This window comes from Balaenoptera ricei, chromosome X, assembly GCF_028023285.1.
Source record: "Balaenoptera ricei isolate mBalRic1 chromosome X, mBalRic1.hap2, whole genome shotgun sequence".
Taxonomy (NCBI): Eukaryota; Metazoa; Chordata; class Mammalia; order Artiodactyla; family Balaenopteridae; genus Balaenoptera; species Balaenoptera ricei.
In genome coordinates, this window is record NC_082660.1 from 16,905,835 (window position 1) to 16,928,919 (window position 23,085).

Here is a 23,085-nt window from a genome sequence, read left to right on the forward strand (position 1 = left end):
TGATGAAATATGCTTTAACAAAGCATGTTGGACCAGAGTCTTTCTCTGATGATCCAGAAGGCCTCTGAGGGTTGTGTGTCTATGGGAAGGAAGGGTTTTTCAATCACTGAATCCTGGAGAAGGCTCTATAGCTATGCGCTTACATCTTAGAGGTAAAGAGGCAGGCTTAAAGGGAAGGTCTGGGACCTTGCCCACCTCTCCACCTAGAGCCACTCCATCTGGATCTGCTTTATGCGTTTGAGTTTCCATGTAATATTTGAAAAAGGGTTCCACTGGTAAAAAAAAATATTTGAAAATCAAGTCCTGAGGAAAGGGGTCATCATTAACCTGATTACAGTTAACTATAATCCAGAAATACTAATTTAAAGCTACTATTTGAAATATAACAAAAAGAGCTTTTAATTTACTAACACTTAGAACATTATGTTCAAAGCAAACACCCAAAGCTAGAATTAGATGGAGAATAACACTCTACCTTAAAAGTTCTTCTAAAGCCTCTTGTATTTTGATGGTTTCCCTCAATTCCAAATGGTTTGTGAGTAATGACGTCTTTTCTCTGCATAGTATGATAATTCTGCATGAAAAAAGTATTAGTATGGTTAATATACTTTAAATTTTATTTTTAAAAGTTCATTTTACCATTCAAAAAATACATGTTTTTTGTTTGTTTGTTTGTTTGTTTGTTTTTGGCCACACTGTGTGGCATGTGGGATCTTAGTTCTCCGACCAGGGATCAAACCCACTCCCCCTACATTGGAAGCACAGAGTCTTAACCACTGGACCACCAGGGAAGTCCCCCCAAAATACACGTTTTAAATGCATGGGATTAAGAACACAAAACATGTAGCATGTAGCTTAGCTGTATGAACATACACACATCTTCCTTCATGTAACCCATGCTAGATTGTGAGGGGTTGGTTTAATTCATGAATGTGAGAAATACGAAATACATACTCCTGTATAACACAATGGGTGACTTTTAGAAAATGGACTGTAAATCTAGTATTTATTCAGGCATCCAGAAGAGAAACAAACCCATTATTACTAGGAGTTGCTAAAGAGTTGCCACTGTCTGAGAACACAAATTCTCAATGCTATAGGAGGCAGGTGCTGCTGAATCAGGTACCTGCTTTGAGTAGATGCTCCTGCCATGACTAGGAAAGTGTCAGAAGGCAGAGTATTAAGACTGTAATTACAAAGAACCTGAAACCTTTGATGGGAGCAGAAAAGATGGGGCCCATTTTTTTTTTTTAAGAATGCCTATGTTGCGTTCTAGCAGAACTGACTATTCTGTGAAGATTAAATGTTAGTATGCCTATGATAACATTCTTGGTACAATATTTACACGTTGTGGGCATCCACGCAGGCTGATTTTCCTCCATTCAGGAAGCCATTCGATCAAATAGGAAGCATCTTTTCAGTCAGCATTAATATGGGTCACACTTCATCATCAGGTGAGGGGACGGGATCATTGGTGGTGGGCTCCTGGGGGCTGCTCTGTCTATTCCATTTACCAGTGCACCCCGATGGGATGTGTGCAGCTTAGTACCTAAGCTTTGTCTCAGACTCCCAACTCACACTCTATACTCGACTTGGGGTTTGGACTGGGAGTCAGTCCTTGAAGCCAGCTCCCACTTAGATCCCGCCCACAGGGACACTGGAGGGAGACTGGAAGGCTGGAAGAGAGGAGGCGGGGTTGCTCCTTCCTGTACGCTTGTTGTTCTGCTTTTCATCCTGGCAGTGGTCCTTTGGTTCAGCCTCCAGTTTGTTTGTTGTTGTTTTGACACAGCCAGCTCCAGCTGGGCAGCCCCCACTCCTCGGAGGTCCACACCCAGCTCACAGCGGCCTTTCTCTAAGCTTCTAGAGCTCTACGCTTTCTTCCCTAAAGGTGGTGGTTGCTTCCTTTGGTTTTTTAATTATTTTTATTTTTATTTATTTTGGGCTGCGTTGGGCGTTCACTGCTGCATGCGGGCTTTCTGTAGTTGCAGCGAGCGGGGGCTACTCTTTGTTGAGGTGCGCGGGCTTCTCATTGTGGTGGCTTCTCTTGTTGCGGAGCACGGGCTTCTAGGCGCGTGGGCTTCAGTAGTTGTGGCACGTGGGCTCAGTAGTTGTGGCTCACGGGCTCTAGAGCGCAGGCTCAGTAGTTGTGGCGCACGGGCTTAGTTGCTCCGCGGCATGTGGGATCTTCCCGGACCAGGGCTTGAACCCATGTGCCCTGCATCGGCAGGCAGATTCTTAACCACTGCGCCACCAGGGAAGCCCGATGGGGCCCAGTTTGAAGACGGTTTCTTTCTCCAAAATGAATAGTCTTATAACCTTCTATTTATTCCATTTGCTATGGAGTCTGTACTTCTCACAAATCTTCCTCTTTCACACCTTTATTTCTCTCCCCAGTTTAAGAAAAGTCATATAAAACCCTTTTCCTAGTAGTCATCTTGAGTTTATGCTAAGTCTATACATTTGAATAAGTGCATAAAGACACACGTAATGAGATGAGACTTTGGGGGACCTTGAGAGGGAGGGGGTGTATTTTGCACATGAAGGGATGTGAATCACTGGGGGCCAGTGGGAAGACTGTACCAGGCGGCTTCTGACCAGACTCCCAATCATCCCCACCTTCCAGTATCCAGGCCCTTACGCTATTCCCTTCCTTTGAGTGTGGTCTGTATCTAGTGACTTGCTTCTTACAAATGGAGTATGGTCGAAGTATGGATGTCACTTCTGAGATTAGGTTACAAATCGACTCTGGCTTCCATCTTTCTAGCTGTCACTTGCTTGCTCTTATGGAAGCCAGCTGCCACTCTGTGAACTGCCCTATGAAAAGGCAAATCTTTAGAAATAGAAAGTAGATTAGTTGTTAGCTGTGGGTGGGAACACGGAATAAATAAATAGGCCTGAGGGTTCTAATAGGGGTCACGAAAATGTCCTAAAACTGGATTATGGTGATGGTTACACATCTTGGTAAATTTACAAAAAATCATTAAATTGTACACCTTACATGGGTGAATTTTATGCTATGTAAAATATACCTTAATAAAGTTGTTTCAAAAAAACTTAAGAAAGCTAGTACTATAATAAGTGCAATAAAATCCTGATAAATCAAATGAGATGATCATTTCTTTGGTCATAATAACTATAAGCCTCAACAGAATCTTAACACTGAAAAACAGAATCATAACACTTACTTAATGAACAGTTACAAACATTATGAAAAATATTGGTGATCCCTGTACCTATAGATTCATGTGAGAAGGAAAATGGAACATACAAAAATAAAAAAGTTGGAACTGCAATCTTACCAAGTAAGGTTTCTGAATAAATTTTCTAAAATTTGATTTTACCAAACATGTAGGTTTTTGGAATCCATCAACATGGGTATTCTTCAACCTTGAAAAACTGGAATGCTGATCGCTCCTAATAAAATGAAAGAGAGAAAATAAGAATCTTTTATTAGTTTACATTTATCCAACAAATAAACAAGAGAAATCAAATTACACCCTTTGGAAACAATTAAAGCAGCGCAACAGTAAAAAAAAAAATCTCAATGATCTATCACTACTAAAATTACAAATAATATTTACCAGGGCTAAAACTCTCATTTATCAAAAAATATTATTTAGCCAAGTTGGCAGTTAGCGATAGGGGGAAAACCGTATTCCTAGGACCAGGGTTCTTAATCTGGAGTCCAAGGACAGGCTTCCTAGGGCTGTAACCCCCGAAACCATACATATGTAGAGCATATGTTTCCTGAGGGAAGATAGTCACGGCTCTTGAGCCTTTGGCAGCACAGGACAGCCCCCCTTGCCAAGAGACTCAGTGGTGAAAGCTCCAGAGAAGAGGCGGGTGAGCGGCTCAGGCCTGCTCACTGGCAGAGCTGGGGCCTCTGATACTGCTGGCTCCCCTCTCCTGTTGTAGTGAGGCCCAGAGGCCACCAAGGGCTATTCCTGGCCAGCCCTACCTGGGAGGGAGCTCCTTCCCTGGGCTTCTTTCTCCTCTAACCCCGGGGCCTCATTCCCACAGCCCTTGGGGGGGGCTCCTCTCCCTGTCACATCCCACCTCTCCCACAGTGGTCCTCAGACCCTTCCTGCTCTGTGGCGAACAAACGGCTCACGGCCTCGGCCCTGCTACACTCCTCCCACAGGACCCCCAGTGACATGGGGACAAAATCCACACTCCTCCTCACTGGCCCCCAAGACTCTTCCGGCGCACGCCCTTGCAGCCTTGCCGGCTGCTCCATCCCAATCTCTGCAACACCCACACAGAGCTGCGGGAACATCAGCTCCATGCGGCTCTCGGCACACACCACAACCTCGCCTGCCTCCACGCACTGGCCCATTGGGTGCCTTCTGCTGTAATTTCCTTCCAACTCAGATCAACCTCAAGATTTAGCCCCACCTGCACCTGTTCCAAGAAGGCTTTCCCAGACCCCTCTGAGGTGGACTACATGTCCCTGCTATGTGCACATGTGGCACTTTGGGGTCTTCACAAGTGTTTGTAACTACTGGTGTACCTTCTCACCAAGCAAGGTGCGATCCCTTCACAGGAGGCACTGTGGATGGTTCGTTCTGTGGTCCCGGCTCTGACCCCAGAACCCGACATGGAATAGCCACTCAGGATTTTTTGAAATGTTAAAAAACCCCATATTCTGTCAAAATGTTCATGATATGATAGTAAGTCAAAAGAGTAGGGGGCGAAGTCATATACCGAGAATAATTTCACTTGTTTAAAATATACACATATATGCCCAGAAAAAAATAAACGATAGGAAATGTACTAAATATTAACAGTAATCATCCCTGACTGGTGAAATTAACAATGCCTTATATTTTTGTTTTTATACTTTACTGTATTTTTCCAAATGTTCACCATTAGCATGTACTACTTCTATAAACAAAACAGTAGACTCTAAAAAATCCTCTTTGCAAAGCATATATCTGATGAACGGGTAGTACCCAGAATATATAAAGAACTCTTACACCTCAATAATAAAAATATGATAATCCAATTTAAAAATTGGCAAAGGATTTGAATAGATATTTCTCCAAAGAAGACACACAAAAAGCACATGAAAAAATGCTCAATATCATTAGTCATCAGGGAAATGCAAATCAAAACTACAAGAAACTACTTAAAACCCACTAGGATGGCTATAATCAAAAAAACAACAACACCGGTGTTCATAACAGCATTATTCATAATAGCCAAAAGATGGAAACAACCCACATGTCCATCAACAGAAAAATGGATAAACAAAATGTGGCGTATCCATACAATGGAATATTATTCAGCCTTATAAAGGAATAAATTATTTTAATGAAATACTGACACATGATACAACATGGATGAAAACATTATGCCACGTGAAATAAGTCAGACTGAAAAGGACAATTATTGCATGATTCTACTTATATATGTATGAGGTATTCAGAATAGGCAAATTCATAGAGATGGAAAGAATAGAGGCATCAGGGGCTGGGGGTTGGGTGTTACTGTTTAACTGGTACTGAATTTCTGTTTGAGAAGATGAAAAATTCTGGACGTGGGTAGTGGTGATGGTTGCACAACACTGTGAATGTACTTAATGCCAATGAATTGTATGCTTAAAATGGTGCAAATTCAGTGTTCTAAGTCAGTGCTTAGAACACTGACTAGAACATAGACATTAATATATAAATATTTGTTGAATAGATGAATAAATGATCTTTATAAAGTTAACTCTAGTTCAGTGGATTACAGATTGTTACAACAGCAAAAATAAAAACTGATGTTTTCTATAACTTGCCTAGCTAAAAAGAAAATCTAGGCAGTTTGATGTCCTCTTGAAGTCTACTGATACTATTTTGAAGCTGCTTTATCACACACACACCACGCCCGTATAACACAGCACCTCAATGACAGTGTAGGTAACTTAGTAATGCTGGTGACAAGAGGGAGAAACAGTGTGTCAGCAGGAGACATGGAGACTTTAGGGTAAGAGACTGGTTGAAAGTGGGAAAAAATAGAGAACAACAGGGTCTTAGAGACAAGACAGAATGCCCTGGTGTGAGGCTTGCTTGGGAAAGGTTTTAAGGTATCAGGGAATAAAAAGTGATCAAGATCTAAATGCATTACAATTTCAGTATCTTCTATCCTGTCTACACCTTTGGAAAGTCTTCATTCATTCAACAAAGATGAATTGAGCCCAAGGCAGTAGGAATACAATGGTGAGCAAACAGAGACACAGAGTCTGCATACAACTTTTAAGGGGAAAACAAAAATCACACAGGAGGGAAATAGCTACATCCTATGATTTATAATTTCCTCATATTTCATTTCTTCTGAATTTCTATGGAAATCTATACACTGACTTGATTAAAAAGGTTTATGCAAAAATATTAATGAGGTCAATTTTGATAAATTGAATTTTTAAGATAAAAGGATAAAATGTTTTTCTTATGTTAACAAGGAAATTGAATTAGGATAAAGTGAGAGATTAAAGCTTCCATATTATTTTTTTAAAAGGATGAACAATAACAACTGCTGGTGAGGATGTGTTAAAAATGGAACCTTCATACACTGCTGGTGGGAATGTAAAATGGTGCACCCACTGTGGAAATAGCCTGGCAGCTCATCAAAAAGTTAAACATAGTTATCATATGAACCAGCAATTCCAATCCTAGGTATATACAGAAGAGTAGTGAAAAATATAGCCACACAAAAACTTGCATACAAATATTCACAGCACCATTATTCATAATAGCCAAAGAGTGGAAACAGCCCAAATATCCATCAACCGGTGAATGGATAAACAAAATGTGGTGTATCCACACAGTGGAATGTTATTCAGCCATAAAAGGAATATTCATGCTACAACATGGAGGAACATAAAAAACATTATACTACATGAAAGAAGCCCGTCACAAAAGGCCACCTGTTATATGATTGCAATTATATGTCAAGAATAGGCAAATCCATACAGACAGAAAGTAGATTAGTGGCTGTCGGGCTGGGAGGACGGAGAAATAGGGAGTGACAACTAATTGTACAGGGTTTCTTTTTGGGGTGATGAAAATGTTTCGAAATTAGATAGTGGTGATAGTTGCACAACTTTGTGATTATACTAAAAACTACTGAATTCTTCGCTTTCTAAAGGTGAATTTTATGGTCAGTAATATCTGAATTAAAAAAAAAAAACACCTCATGGCTCCACCATGCCACACCAGCCATCCAATACGAATAAAACAGTTCAACAGATCCAGAAAAGGACACCTTGCAGGAAGACATTTTTGCACCCTACAACGCCATCCTCAAAGCTAACATTAATAATACTTAATGCTGACCAACTTCTCTGTAGCTTACATGCATCACTTAACTTAATCTTCACCACTACCGTGAGGTAAGTATAATTCTTATCTCTATTTTACGCTGAGGAAACAGAGATTAAGTAACTTGCCCAAGGTCAGTCACATAGCTAGGTATCTACAGAGCCAGGAGTTGAACTCAGGTGTTAACTCCATTGCTCAAGCTCTTCATCACCTCAAAGGGTAAAGATATATTCTGAGGCCTTACATGGTCTTTATAATATGTTGATTATCTTAAATCTGTTTTAAAAAACCTTTTTCTTGGTACATTGAGTTTCTCACACTTGCTGAGTAGTCAAGAAAAGCATGACTGAGAGCTTGTGTCACTAAAGAGCACAGTCATGCCGTGTCATATTAGGAAACTGGAGACTCACCCACCAAGGGACAAGATTTTAACTATTTTCAATTGTTTCATATGCCTCAGCACACAGTTTTGCTATCTTTTAATTAGTCCCAAACTTATTGTCAGTATCAAGTCCAGTTTTAAACAAGCTCCATGTATCTTGACCTAGTTAGCCATAGACATGACTTATAAGTCTAGTCAAATATTTTAATTTTTGAAACTAAGGACTATGGAAAGAGAATTAGCACTGGCCCTTCCTATTCATACATTCCCACCTTCTGGGAGATCCAAATAGTTTGAGGACCCGTGAGTGAACTGGAAATTTTTTCCCATTAAATTATATCTCATAATCATATGAGGTCCCAGAGTTGCCATGAGTTCTACATAGTTCTCAGGACTAGGGATAAACTGGGACCAACCTAGAATACTCAGAGCCCCTAAAAAGAGGTACAGGGTTGGGAAAGAAAAACAAGGATCTACTGACAATCAATTTGTCACTCATGGCATAAGTACTTCACATGTGCCAGTTCATTTAATATTTCTAACCTGTCCGACATAAATTGGTTATTCTCATTTTATAGAGGAAAAGGCTCCAGAAACTAGGCAAGTTTGCCCAAGAGCAAACAGCTTGTAAACTGGCAGAAGTAGGATTCAAACTCAGGTCTCTTCTGCATTTTCTACTACACCTGCCTCTGTTTCACGGACAGACATCCACAAAGAGTTCTGAAAGAGGATGGCACTGACCTCAGGAAATTTTGCAACATTCAAAGACTACCAGAATCTAAAGGGCAGAATGTGTCAGAGTTTCAATTAGTTCGAGCCAAATAGTCCATAAATTTGCTGGTCTTGGCTCCTGCTAATATTAAAAAAGCTATTACACTTCTCTCTAGATTACAAAGACCTCAAATACTCACCTACCCCATAATTTTTATTGTGTCAATGAAATAGCATATGATAACCACTGAATAACTTTGAAACATTTTAACAGATTTCACTTAAACATGTAAAATGGATTTGAAGAATTAAATTCCTACACTAAAGTGAAAATTACCAACACACATAGAAAATTGGAAAATATGCTAAAACCAAAAGCTGTCTGATAACAGGATGTTTTTCATCTACTGATTACCTCTCTGCAGCACTAGCTATGTGAAAAATGTGCTCATCTTCATTCTGTAACCGTTCTTTTCTCCTTCTTTCAATGTCATGTCGTAGGTCATTTGGATCTATTATTTTGACCAGAGTCTGAGGAATTTTGACAGAAGACAAACCATTCACATTACTGTTAGTTGCACAAAGACCGTATTGAACAAGAACCTTAAGTAAAAGTCCTAAATAAGTTACCTTGTACTCATCCTGCTCATGCTAGTGTAAACTGATAAAAATATTTTGAGACACAATTGACAATACAGAGTCAGAAAAGTTCATAGCACTGAACCAAGAATCCCACTTCTGGGACTCTATACCAAAGAAAAGTCTATCTACCCAAGTATATTCAAAATATTATAATTTTAAAAATAACCATAAAATGAAAGTAACTTAAGTGTGAAAAAAATTTAAAGGAGAAGGGAAGAATAATTTTATGGTAAACTTAAGTCATAGGAATAATGTACAAGCATTTAAATTATGATAATGTAGACTACGTGGAAGTAACCATGGAAGAACACTTACTGAAAAAAGTTAATTAAAACTTACAAAGCCTCAATTATAAAAAGGTCATTGGGAGATTGGGAGTTCAGAGATTTTACATAAAAGGAATGTTACTATAGTTTAAGTAAAAAGATAAAGCATCCAAAACTACATGTACTGTGATAGTGTATGTTAAAATGCTAGACATAAGACTGCAAGGAAAGATGATCAAACAATATTTTGTCTTAAGTGGTTGAATTAGAGGTGATTTTTAAAAAATCCTCAAATTTCCTATAAGTTTATTACAGTACTTTGATAAGCAGAAATTTTCTGAAAATATCATTTATTCAATAAACTAACCTATCTCCATAAGTACAATAAAACTGTAATCATTCACAAGTGAAAATATTATTTATATATTCTATCACAAATGTATTAAAATCTCTCCTCTATAAAAACTCTTCACTCTCAATGAATAAATTAGCAGTTCTTTTAGAACTTGATATATTTCTTCTAAAACAAGAGCCAGTTTTCTTCCCCCTGGGCTAGTTAAGATAGTTTTTCTAATTAGCAAAGAAATGGCGGGGAGGGAGGTGGTATGGGTGGGAACAATAAAAAAAATTCAGTATTATTTCCATTATTTTTCTAGTTCATATTCCATAGAATCTTTCACACAATCTTCAGTAAACAGAAGAGCAGTGTCAAATGAAACTAAGTTCCTTTGCATTCATTCTACATACAACTTAAAAATATACCCCACATGACTGCTTTGGAAAAAACAGGTATCAAACATACTTTCTGCAAGCTTTACAGTGTGAAGTTTTGGAATGAACATTAAACACTATAATTTTATGTCAATTTTACAAAGCTGTTACCCTTAGGGATTGTCTCTCTTAGGGCATATTTTTGTCTTTTGCCAGTGTTCTCTCTGCAACCTTTTGATAACTAGAGTCACTTGGAGAGCTTTGTAAATTTCAGATTCCTGGGTCTCAATCATTCTTCCTCACCCACTTTAACTACCTTTTTTACTCCCAATGACCAGTTCCCTTTCCCATTAGTATACCAACAATAAGATAATCTCTCATCAAAAATTATATTCACTTACCTGTTCTGAATCATATACAATAGTTTGTTTACTCTGAAGCTCGGCCAAAGACATATCTATTCTCCTAAAATAATAAAGGCATATTACAATTAAATAATTATGTTATACACTGATACCTTGATTCCATTATTACAGAATGGATTTTGAAATAAAGCTGGTGTGTCTTGGAGGAAGAAAAAGAAATCTGCTACCAGGTGGTTTTTCACCTATATGGCAGTCTCCCAGGACATACATATCCTGTAAACAACATCACAGTGACGCCTTAGTGGTTCTCAAATCACTAGTCTGTGTAACCTTAAACTTGGCTCCGGTGATCTACCGCATTCTAACATTGATTCAACTCAGCTCACAAGACAGGGCGCACCACCTGTTTGGACAGGTGCCAGCAGAAGAAGACATAGGTTCTCATCCGGCTGCCCTCAGAACAGCCATTTCTGACCACATGAAGCAACCCATGATTTCAATGGCTCGACAACTGTCTTTCATCTTCCAGTGATAACTTCAGTAGGCAATTACTACAGACACAGCAGAATCAAAGTTAGGTAGGTAAATATTTTCAAAGTCCTACACATTTAAACAATGCTAGTCATGGCTTCAATACAACCTAGTCTATCAAAGTGCACTGGCCCAGTACCTGCTGGGGTTAGTCCTGTTTTTAGGCAGGAAATGCAGTTCTAGAGTCTACAGCAAGCCCAGGAGGCAGGCAGCACCTTCCCACAACCTGTTCTGAGGCTCATTCCCATGAGTTAAATGAGCATACAATAATCACTCATTACCTGTGAATTTCTGGATCTGAGTTCAATTTAAATTCATTTACATCTGCAGCTTGTGTAACTTGCATTTTTGAGAAACGCTCATGTAGAGTAATTCCAAGTGATGGAAAATAATCTGCTGCAAAAGGGAAAAAAAAGTTTTATCTCAATGTAAAACTGATTCCACTTAAAAGATTATATATAATAAGCACAGGAAGAAGGGACTATTAAAAAACATCCAACCTGTTTTCTCTTGAAAACATATGGGACCTAAACTTATTCCACAGACTAATCTGTAGTGCTCACACGCTTTCCCAAGCCCAAGCAACAGTAAACGGAGTTATGAACCCAAAGATTCTGTTCCTATTTGACATGCCTGCTTACTTGCCAGGGGGAAAGATAGTGGCTCTCTCAAAGAGAGGACCTTTCTTCTCCAAGGTAAGATCTTCCTACATCTGGGAAGTAAAGCTGTTATAGAGCTCTACTCTTCACCTAGAGTAAAAAATAACTCCAAAAACAACCCTGAAGCATCAAAACAATTCTGAACAAATGCTAAATGTTATCTTTACGTATCACAGAAGGCCTCCTAATGCCATTTTACTTTAACATTAACTGAAGTTCATGAAGACATTCTGAAAGCGGCTATGCTACAAGCTTTTAACAGAATAAAGAGAAAGATAATACATTTGACCCATGAGAATGCTACTTAAGCAATCCTTTTCCCTAACTTACTGTTCCTGTTCTGGGACAATCTCCTGAATTCTTCTGCAATACCAGCTCCCTGTCTGCTAAGAATCACACTTCTTTTGGGTAAGAGGGGCTGGAATTGAGAAGGTGAACTGTTTCAAACTGCATGCTTTAAAGTAAATATATGCCTTAGTTTGAGGGCTGCAGAGAAAATAATTCATTTGCAAAATATGTTTTATGAAGGTAAAAAAGATTAACACAGTTATCTAGTAAGAAATATAAAATTATAAATTTTGAAATTCTCAAAAGACCCCAGTTTATAATACCCACAACTGCCTTATTTATGCAGCATCAATAAGGAAAGTTATTTTACATGACTAAATTTTCCAATTAATGGAAACTGGCCAGAAGCAAAAGCAAAACACAACAGCTCAATGTAAACCTTTGAAGTATTTATTATGCAATGTCCTGATGTCATAATGTATAACAAATCAAACTGGAATCTTCTATTGATCACTTAGCATCATCCTTATGGCACAAAGTCCCAGTAATGCCCTCAGGGGCTTTAAGAATATGACCAAATGACCTATACTTCCAGATTTCTTGAGTTTCTTGAGTTTCATATCTGGTTTTTGTTATTTCCTCCTTCCTATTCAGTTATCAGTTATTGTTTCTTTCTGCTCTCAGTACACCTGTCTTTTGCAGCAGCCAACCTCTTCCTTTATAACTTTCAATTTGTAATCTACTATGAGTTGAAGCATCAAGTTATTGGAACTACATATAAAGAACAACTAGGCTTGAATTAATACGTGCTACTCTCTTCAACAGATTTCCTAATTAATGATCTAACTTATAATGAAATATTAATTACTACTATAATATCACAGATATTTACCTATGTCTCGTGAAAAGTCAGTACATTATTTTTGTGTTATCCCTAATGTATGTGCGAAATATACCAACCTTTAACTTGATGGATTATACTTATGATTTCCTGAGCAAATTCTCCTGTAGGTTTGTTTTCAGTATTCTGAGTTGAGTCAAGATGTTCAAACACTGGATGAAAGTTTTCACTTTTCCTGCCAACAGCAACCAAATCATGTGACATCTGTCTCTCTGTGGAATAGCTAGAAGCAACCCTAGAATAATTTGTAAATGTTTAACTAAATTTGAGACTATTTTACTGAGAAAATAACTTTAAAAGTTAATCACGATAGCTATAAAGCTAAAAAGATGTTTATCTTTTCTTATAATTAAGGCACTAAATTGTATGCCATAAAACATGTACAATAATGAGGAGAAAATAGCTATAGGTACACGGTTTTGAGTTCTCCTTTTCAATTCAGAGATCATTAAATATTTGCCACTTTAATAATAAAATCCTCAAAGTTCTAAGCTAAACAATTTTTACTTCAAAAAATACAGCAAGGCATTGAAGACACTCAATATGCAAAAAGTAATCAGATTATTTTCTACTCCCAAATGTCCATAAAATTGTAAAGCCAGCAAACTTACACTATCTTGAAATACTACCATACTTTAAAAGCTGATATCAAACATAATAATGTCTCTGACTTCATAAAAGTCCTTAAACCTCCATGTCAGTAATGAGAAGCTGAGAACAGTATTTTGAAATCAAATTCTGTTGAGATTAATTTAATCACTTACAAAGTCTCACTGAACTCTCAGAAAATAGTCTTAGTTGTTATCAAAGTTATGATCATTAGGAGCAATGATAGTGTTTACCCTAAATATATCCTTAAAGAAATACTACCATTTATTATATAACCCCAACCATCTTACCATTTTAATGCTTTCTGAATCTTTACAACTTTCGTTAAGAGCTTTCCTGACCTTCCTTTAAGTACCATTATAAAGCCATGATTATGATATATAACTAACAATTATTCATGCCAAACAAAGGGGCTCAGAGCTTACAAACATTATCTCATTTAATCTTTGCCAATAGCCCTATGGGGAGGTGCCATGATATCGAGACAATGGATGTCTTGGTTGTTTTGCTTTTCATCCCAGAGGTTAAGCATTCCTATGAACATAATCCTTCCAAATGTCTTAGTGGGAAAGTTTACTTTATTCCAATAATGCTACTCCTGCTTAAAACTACTCATATTCTTCATCTGGAGGCAGTTTATGCGTCACAGAAGAAAATGCCTCATTATTTATATTTATTCCTCATTTTGGACCCAAAATGGCACTAACCAGCTTATACCCATCTTACTCCTCTGCATTTAACTCTGAATAGCTTTTGGCTCTTCCCGAAAAACAAGTTTCAGAGTTGACGTGTGAGCTAGGCTTTGAAGGTTGGTGTGTTTTAGACATGTGGAGATGAGCTGAAAGACATTTTACGTTTATAGGTTAACAAAGGCAGAAAACACACCCAGGAACTTTGAGCTGTGTGATCTGAGCAGTCTGGGGAAAGGAAATAGAAGGGCAGGGGGTGTGAAGGTAAGACCGCCACACTGCCAGCCTGATGTGACAGGATTAGCTGATTGGAGAGGGTGGGAGGCTCAGTTCTGGCCGCCAGAGGACTGCCTTCTATCAGGTGTCTTGGAAGGGCGTTGCGGTTGACAAGGCCAGTTAGGGGACTTCTGTGAAAAAAGTAATGAGATGCTGAATTAAGGGAGTGTCAGTCTCCCTAATCCTTTTCCCTCAACTCCAAAAACTCTAAATGTGTTCTTAGGAAGACATGAGCAAACTAATGACTGGGAAAGTGCTTTGTGATCGTTATTAGCTGGAGGAAAATCGAGAAAGGAAAACTTTACATGTGTCATACAGATTTTGTTATCTATTATAAGCTTCCAGAGGGCAGGGATTATCCATTAGTTTTGGTGGTTGGGTTTTTGTTACTGTTGTTTTGCCAGGCAGTTGGTTTTGTGGATGGATCTTAATTGTGTAGAAGAGGAAATTAAGGTTTAATGTAGCTTTTTAATGTTTTCTTAGTTATTACACACAACACTCAAGTGAATGTCAGGGGAAATATCCTTAAACAGAGAAGGAAAACTGGGGTGGAGTGGTGGGAGGGAACAGAGAACCTGGAAGATTTAATCAGACCGGAAGTAGATGTGGTATTAGAATACAGGTGTTGGCTATATTTTAATTCTTAAAACTGTCTAAAATGCATCTCAAATGAGAACATTTGATCTTTTCAGCTTAACTACTTGTATTGGGGGTATTTCGTGAAATTGTTAACTTGTTGATCAGTAATGTCATGGGAAATAGTAAAAAGGAAAATATGAACAAAGAGGTGATTAAATTTATAAATGGAAATACCTAGAACATTTTGCATTCTAAAGTTTCTAGAAACTTTTCCTTATAGCAAAAGTATAATTATTTTTAAAAGACTAAATTTCAGGTTATACTATTTTCATGTGTATTTTCTCGAAGGATGATCACTGATATTTTTTTATTAAAAATCTTGTTGTGGGGTGTCTCTAGAGTACATTTTTTAACTGATAACAAGTTTAAACACTAAAATTTCAGGAATTAAGTGTAGCTTCAGAGTATACCACAGCACTCCTATGAATTGAGAGTTGGACTTGGAGGGGGGGGTGAGAGTTATGCCAGTAATAAAAAATTACAAGTAAATTTTACTAATTATCTGGTGAAAAATTAGAAGCCTTTATCAGCTGGTTCTGTCTTGGGAGAAACTGAGACTGCAATAAAAACCATTATCAACTGATTTCCCCTTATAGATAGATCATTTTTATAGTTCCATTTAAACATCTTATTTTTCTCCTGTAAAAAATTTTTTAAAGCTGTTTTTTGGGTATGGAACAGGCTTTTTGTACCATTAAACCCCTTTAAACAGAGAGCATTTGGAATTCTTTTGTTAGTGGAGGTTGCTGCAGGGCCATTCTAGCTTCTAGCATTCTAGCTTCTAGACATTTCACTAAATGTCTCTTACTAGTTATCAGATACACAGTGAGAAGCTTGGAGCAAATTAGGAGGAGAGAAAGGATATGGGCCTTCTAATGAAAGTCTTTCTGATGAGTCAAGGAAACCACATCAGTGGCATCAACCTGCGGCATAATCACTCGTCCATGTTTCTGCCTTGGCAGGGAGTCGTCTCGACAGGGCTGGTTTGAGAGCAGGGAGCATGAAAAGTCAGACGGAAGCTTTTCCTCTGAGAAGTTAAAAATAGGCACTTAAAACCATCTTGTTAGAGGGGTTTAATTTTTTAAAGAATATCTGTAAGCCCCTCATAACCTTGGAGCAGTTTTGGATATATGGCTGTTAGTGATGTAAATAAATAAGTAAATACATACACGTGTACACCCACACCCCGAAATGTATCCATCTGATTGATTTTTGTTATATGAAGAGGTATTATTTTTTTCTGGTGGTGCTGCTATTATTTAAGACATATCTCAGGGCTCTCTTTTGGATTTATCTTCAGAGCCTGAAACATCATCATGAAGAACCCTAGCAGCTGTAAATCTCAATTCTTTGGATGGTGGAGTCGCACACCACCTCACACATCACTCCACTGTGCCGTGGTATCACCAACATCATCCCATGGTCTATAAGACCAGAGGAGAAGAAACCTAATCCTATGTGGATCCACAGTCCCAGGGCACCCTAACAGATTGTCTCACAGGGTAGGTCTTCAAAAAATACCTGCTGAAGGAATACATGATAAAATGGAAAATGACTTGGACAATATGAAATGGTGAGTTTCAGCTAAAAAGATGACAGACTTAAAATTCTGAGGCCAATTTAATTTTGTTTTTTAACTTTCTTAGCTTACTTAAAAATTTTTTTCTTAATTTAGACCAATTTAAATTTAAAATTTTTCATTTTTTATAATAGAAAATCTCAAATATATACAAAAGTTCAGAGGATCCTATGATGAACCTGTCAAGCCAGCTTCAATAGTTATCAACATATGACCAATTGAAGCAGACTTGCAGAGCCAGGAAGAACTACCGGTTAATTTGGGCCCCAAAGGCATGGCCAGGTGACCTGCTCAATGTCACAGAGTTGCTCAGTGACCCACTGGAAGACAAAAACCTATGCATCCCAACATCAAACAGAATGTTTATCTCCCTATACTAGGACCCCTAAGACACACTAAGAGAAGCTAGAGTGAAACACAGGAATGAAAGGGAACCTTCTCTCAATTAATTTTTCATTTTAGAAAATGTATATGAGAAATATTAGGGGGGAAAAAACCTTAGTTTTTTTGTGATACATAACAGCAAGGTAGCAGGTATGTGTATCACAAAAATATCTCCACCACAGCTTATTTTGCCTCCAGCCAAATGCCCATCAAAGGTAAACTTGGGTGATTAGGCTACCTTCCTTCAACGCTCGCTGTGGTTTTTCACTCTTCTGCAGCCTAGACAGCCGCTGTTTCCTCAGAGCATGTGGGCTCCAGTGTCTTCTGGGGCTCATCACCCACCTCATCCCCCTTTCAGTATGGGGAAAGACCGGGTGGGTGGGGTAGGGAGGCCCTCTCTATATCTCTTCAGTGAGAAATAAAGGATTAAATACAAATGTGGCTGAGGCACTCAGTCTAACATCAACTTCACTAGTCAACCTTCTCATCCTAGATGCCTAGTCCCAGCACCTGAGAAGTCAAAGGAGCCTCGGTCCAGGTCCACCCGCCCCAGCTTACTCTTCTCCCGAGACTGGCAGGCTCTCTTCCTCCCTCTCACCTCCTTCCTAGCCTGACCAAGGTTCAGTCTCTCACCTACTCCACCCAACATTAAACCAAAACTCCCTTCATCTGCCCCAAGACTTCCAGATGTATACAACAGTTAGTGTTTGGGGTTCATAACAACCTTAGTACAGATTTTCATATTGTGACTCCCTAACTTCATTCTGAAATATATAATTATGGCTCTTGTGTAACTTCTACCTCTAATAACGCAGCTTCTGACAAAGTAGGTCGCTAGAATATCGGCTTTGTGTCTACCTACTGCTATTCTAGATGCAAATTAGAATCTAGAAAAATCACGAGGTGATAACCGTATGTTTTCAACTGCATTGATAACTGGAAGAGCATATATCAATACTTGACCAAAGCTAAGAAAGTAAACAAATGCATAAAATGAACCATCATAGTCTTTCCAAAAAAGTGCATAAACCTCTCTAGATTTTAACCAACAAATAACCTCTCTGCACTCTATGATTATTTTAATCTTGTTAAGCAGAGGAAAACCTAATTTATGTTAGCAGTTGAGAACGTGGCTCTATTGAGGGTATTAACTACCTTTGTTTTATGGACATTTCATCAGTCCACACATAACTAAATCCAACCCCACAAAATTCTTCCACAACTCATTCATCAATTAATGATTATAATCCTAGAGGAAGATTTTTGTTGACTATGATGCATTGCCATACTGAAAAGGTGCATATATTTATTAAGTTATTTATTCTTCAAGTCTTTGAATAGAAAGGACTTACAGTGAAGCTCTTTATTACACAAGCCGTTCTACAGGTCCTTGACAGGTAATTCAAACATGTACTGACAGGCCCCACTAATGGGTCATGAAATTCATAAAAGGACAGTTTATAAATTTAAAACAAAAGTTACAGCAGCCTCAATTTTAGGAAGCTCATTTTGGTGACACAGGATGAAGATCAAGCTTCTATTTCTCAATATCAAATTATAAAATTAACAGTGTTTAGCATCTCTAATGAGGTCTACTAAAATAAAATCCTTCAAAATTGGTACTTCCAGCATTCTTTAAAAATGTTACAGCCAATTTATTGATTCTAATTTAAGTATAAAACACTTTATTAAATATTTAAAAATTCAAGATTTTTACTTTTACTTAAATTTTTTTACTTTTATTTAAAAATTCAAAATTTTTGTGATTTGATTTTATTACTTTTATTTTAAAATTCAAGATTTTTGTGATTTGATTGTATGTAATTTTACCTCAAAAGGAAAAAAACTGTAAACAAATATTAAATACTGAAATATTTAAAGGGGAATGTACTCATATCTGCATTTCACTTTGAAATGCAGCAAAAAAATAAGATGGAATGATAGATGAACAGATATGTGATTACAGAAGTAGAGTAAAATGTTAACTGTAGACTCTAGGTGGTGGGTATATAGGTATTGACTGTACAATTCTTTCAACTTTTCTGTATGTTTGAACATTTTCATAATATAACGTTGGAAAGAAAAAAAGCTTAAGGTAACATCCTTAAACTTGATGCTTACAGCAGCTTTTGTGCTCTTAAGACTAAGAACTAGTAGGAAATATAATAGCACAAAATGACTTAAGACATATTATATGAAATAAAATACAAAATTATTAATACAACATTATGACAACCATGTATACATAGAAAAATAACAAAAGGAGCTGTACTAAAATATTAATAAAATTGTCCTAGGATAGTAGGATTATGGGTGATTTCCCCCGCCCTTCCATTTGTCTGACTTTCTGTAATATAATCATATTTATAAATTCTTTCTGTGTACATATAAATATACATACGTATATTTTAAAATATTTTTTGCAAGTACAATGAATGTAAGAAAAATATCAGGGAGGGGGACTGCCATATCTAACTTTAAGGAAAGAAGCAAAATATATTTTGTTTAAAAAAAAAGACTGTGGGTTTACCTCCCCCACCATCATATTTTGTTCCCTCTAGTTTTTGATTCAAATACAGATATGAGTCAATGGTGAACATAAATACACCAAATCAACATGGTCCTTCACTTTTTAATCCACATACTGGTAGTGTATTAAGGTAACAAACAGACTTAGCTGACACATCCAAGTGTCAGTGCCTTATTATTCTCAGAATCCATAAAGAGGTAATATTCATAATAGAAAAAAGCATGCAATCCACTGTAGGAGAATATAACCTATTACAAAAGTAGTCTTTCTGGTTAAACAATCAAGAGCTAAACCAAATGTCTTATAAATAGGCCTCTTTCTAGACTCTAGCCTAATTTCCTCTACCTCGGAGAAGCTAGTCGGTTGAGCACCACTCCTTTTGAGACGGCAGCAAGAACCACATTAAGTCATCCACCTCCTTGAGTCACAAGGGGACATGTGGATTTGAGCCCCAGGCACGGACTTAGATAAGTCACTTCATCTCTCACTGCCTCAATCTCTTCCTCTATAAAATCAGGGTCTGCTAAGTTCCCTTCCAGGTCAAAAATTCTCTGAATTTCAGGCAACAGGGAAAACAGGCTCTGAGAAACTGAGCAAGGAACAGGTCTCCTTGAGCACCACCCAGCCTATCCGTGGATATAGAAAATCTGGCAGCATAAAAACATGTAAATTCATGAATAGGAACAACTCCATAGAATGCCCTTCACCCAAAAAGCATCTTGAGATACAAACGTGGAAACGAACAGACATGACGTCACCCCATGTTACTAATCACGGGATTCATCCCCATTAGAGGGCTTTTTTGAAAAATCCAGGCAATCCCCGCCCCCTAGCTCGAACTCCAAACACATCATTAATTCTATTTTCCAAGCTTCAAATAAAGGTGGCAGAAACAGTTATTGCATACCATTAAGAAAAAAACAAAGATAATACCTGGATGTTTTCTTCACATCTACTTTAACTGTGAGTGATTTCTTCCTAAGAATGGCAGATGAAGGTTTCGAGTCAGAAAGTTTTTTACTCTTATCAAGTCGGTTATGGGAAGAGTTGCTCTCTTTTCTGCCAGCCCCTTCTTTCTTTATTTTGTCCTTCCGTTTGTCATTACAGGGTCTCAAGCCAACGTCGCTTTTATTTGAATGAGTGCAGGCAGTGCAGTCTTTCTTAGATGGCTTAAAAGGCTCTTTGACTTGCCCACCTTCAGTCTCTCTCCCTCTTCCAGCATTAAAGCAATCGGACTCTCTATTTACAGGGCCTTTTTGAGAACCGAATTTTCTATCTTCCTCCTTAGAGTACTTCTGAGTTCTTCCATCATAAAAGTCCTGGTCCCCATCTGAGGTCTTACGATGTTTGTGGCGATAGTCACAGGATGCCTTGGCTGCTGAACTGGTCTCTGGTAATTCCCTCGGAGCGTATCGAAGAGTTTGGGGTCCGAGGTTCCACTGATCTTTCTTCTCTTGGTAAGAAGGGAGAAAATGCCTGGACTTCCACTGTGGGCTCCTGGCAGGCTCTCTGTTTTCATACCTCTCCACGTCTTGAGGTCTTTTTGATGTGTGTCCATATTTTCTGAAATCACGATCCTCAGGATACCTGTGTTGACATAAAGCAGTTTACACTTGCACTAGAGAGAAGAAAGTGAGAATTTATGTGTGTGGAATGTTGGGCAACATGGCTTTAAATGCAGAGCACAGTAGCAAGTTAACCTACAATCCCTGAAGCCAACTCATAGATGCACAAGGCACTTAGGAAGATAGCATCTTTTTTTTTTTTAATATTCTAGCCATCAACATGATTTACTCTAAAAATAAACACTTCACTACTACCAGTAGACCAAAACTACATTACAATGCTTTTAATCTTTTTAGACAAAAGCTTTTCAAGGTGGTTATCTTCAACCACAAAGTAAACAGACTTTTTAACTTGAGTCTTTATATCAAATTACCCAGGTTTAATGTTTTCCTATACCTCGTCTGAAAAGAGCTCCTTTTCTCAAAATCTTCAGAGCCTCTTCTAAGTGACTGAGAATATTTTTCGTCTTGTATCCTCTGGTGCCTCAATTCATCTTCATGCCACTGTCCTTCGAATCTAAAAGAATCTGCTATTGACCTCAGAGGTGGTTTCCCTCCTTTTCCACTTCCTCTAACTCTGTGGTCATCAGGAAAATACCTTCCTTGCACTTTCTGGGGATAACAATTCCTCTGGTTCTCCTTGTAGAGTACACCTTCTGAGTATTTGGGCATATACTGAGATCTTCTGTTACTATCATCCCCTCTTCCTGGTAAATATACTTGGGGAGGCTTATAAGTATAAAAATTTTCTAAAGAGTTTCTTCTTATGTTCGGGGAAGATGATCTATGTTCATAAGATCGGTAATGTATAGTTTCACGAGAAGGAATCCTTGGTTTACTCTGTCCATGTTTCTCATTGTCCATTCTCCAAGTGACGGGTCTTTTTGGATCCTTCCTATATTCATAGCCATAATGCTCAGGTCTTTGCTTGTAGTGTTCAGAATTTCTAGGTACTGGTGATAAAGACCTATGTAAACAAATACAGAAAAGTTTAGCCCATTCAAAGACAACATACTAAGTTTGTCTTAACATGACTTACCCAAATAAAACATTTGCTTTTCCCTGCTTCTTCCACTCAAATTAAATTCATCAATTTGCGATATTTGCGTTCTAAATTGTTCACTTGGGAGTCTGATCATGCTTCCGCCCGATTCAACAAGCATACTCTTTTCATCTGAACTAATGTACCCCATGTGCATATCAAAATGAGCTGAGCACACCCATATTGCTGGAGGAGGACCAGCTTAGGTACGCAGCAGGATCTATTTTGGAAGATTGCTGACAGCAAAGTTCTGGCAAAAGGGCCAGTCAACAAACGCTTACATCAGGTTCAATGGTCAAGTAAGAAATAAGCAGAAGGAGGGCTAGATTCACACAAGTAAATATGTAGGAGAGTCTCTGGAAAACTGAACATAATCTCTGAAATTAAATTAGATTCCAAGAGTTTATGATGCACAATAAATCCAAACTCAGACCCAAAACTGACCCCACAGTTTCCCCAATTGATTGTCTATTCTCTCTACTAAGTTTATATCAAGGAGCAAAAACTACATCCTTAAACAGCAAGTGGAGGGGGTGGGAGGAAGAGGGCCTTAAGATGTGGACCTCATGCTTAGTCCCTCCGTAAATACTACTAACATAAATAAGTTTTCTTTCCCAGACCTGTCCCTGTTACATATAAAATGAAAGGTGTGCTGTTGAACCAGAACTTGTAACTTTGGTGAATGTGTGCTTTAATGCAGCTATAATGCTCTCCAGGGGCAGCACATCCTTTCTGTAACTACCTTCTCCAATACCTCATCATTGCCAACATGGAGCCTTTCATTCCAACTGAGGAGGAAGGCTCCTAGGAGTATCTGGGGAAACAGCCTGAGTTACCCAGACTTCAGGTTAAGAGAGAGGAGTGACACTATCTGGAACACAACAAAGTTCAAATTGGCACCTGGGGACCTTTCCTCCCATCTGACCTGTCCAATCTCCCAATTTCCTCCCTGAGGGTTTAATGTCTTCTAACCAATGAGGCAGCTACCCTTGCAGCTTTTGTTATCGCCCCC

At 38.1% G+C, this 23,085-nt stretch overlaps 1 protein-coding gene across 10 annotated transcripts in view; it reads right to left on the reverse strand.

The window, feature by feature from the left end:
* The window catches only part of BCLAF3 (BCLAF1 and THRAP3 family member 3), a 64,128-nt gene that overhangs the window by 13,223 nt on the left and 27,820 nt on the right, over positions 1-23,085 (reverse strand). For 4 of the 10 annotated variants that reach the window (XM_059910907.1, XM_059910902.1, XM_059910904.1 and 1 more), the window contains exons 3-10: positions 21,429-21,998; positions 20,400-21,053; positions 12,820-12,995; positions 11,194-11,308; positions 10,418-10,481; positions 8,813-8,928; positions 3,300-3,414; positions 476-574 (exon numbers count right to left, since the gene is read on the reverse strand). In XM_059910907.1, the coding sequence (XP_059766890.1) occupies positions 476-574; positions 3,300-3,414; positions 8,813-8,928; positions 10,418-10,481; positions 11,194-11,308; positions 12,820-12,995; positions 20,400-21,053; positions 21,429-21,998 (1,909 nt within the window). Of the gene's footprint in view, positions 1-475; positions 575-3,299; positions 3,415-8,812; positions 8,929-10,417; positions 10,482-11,193; positions 11,309-12,819; positions 12,996-14,254; positions 14,323-20,399; positions 21,054-21,428; positions 21,999-23,085 lie in introns of those variants that run through there. The other 6 variants (XM_059910906.1, XM_059910908.1, XM_059910909.1 and 3 more) reach the window with 6 other exon arrangements.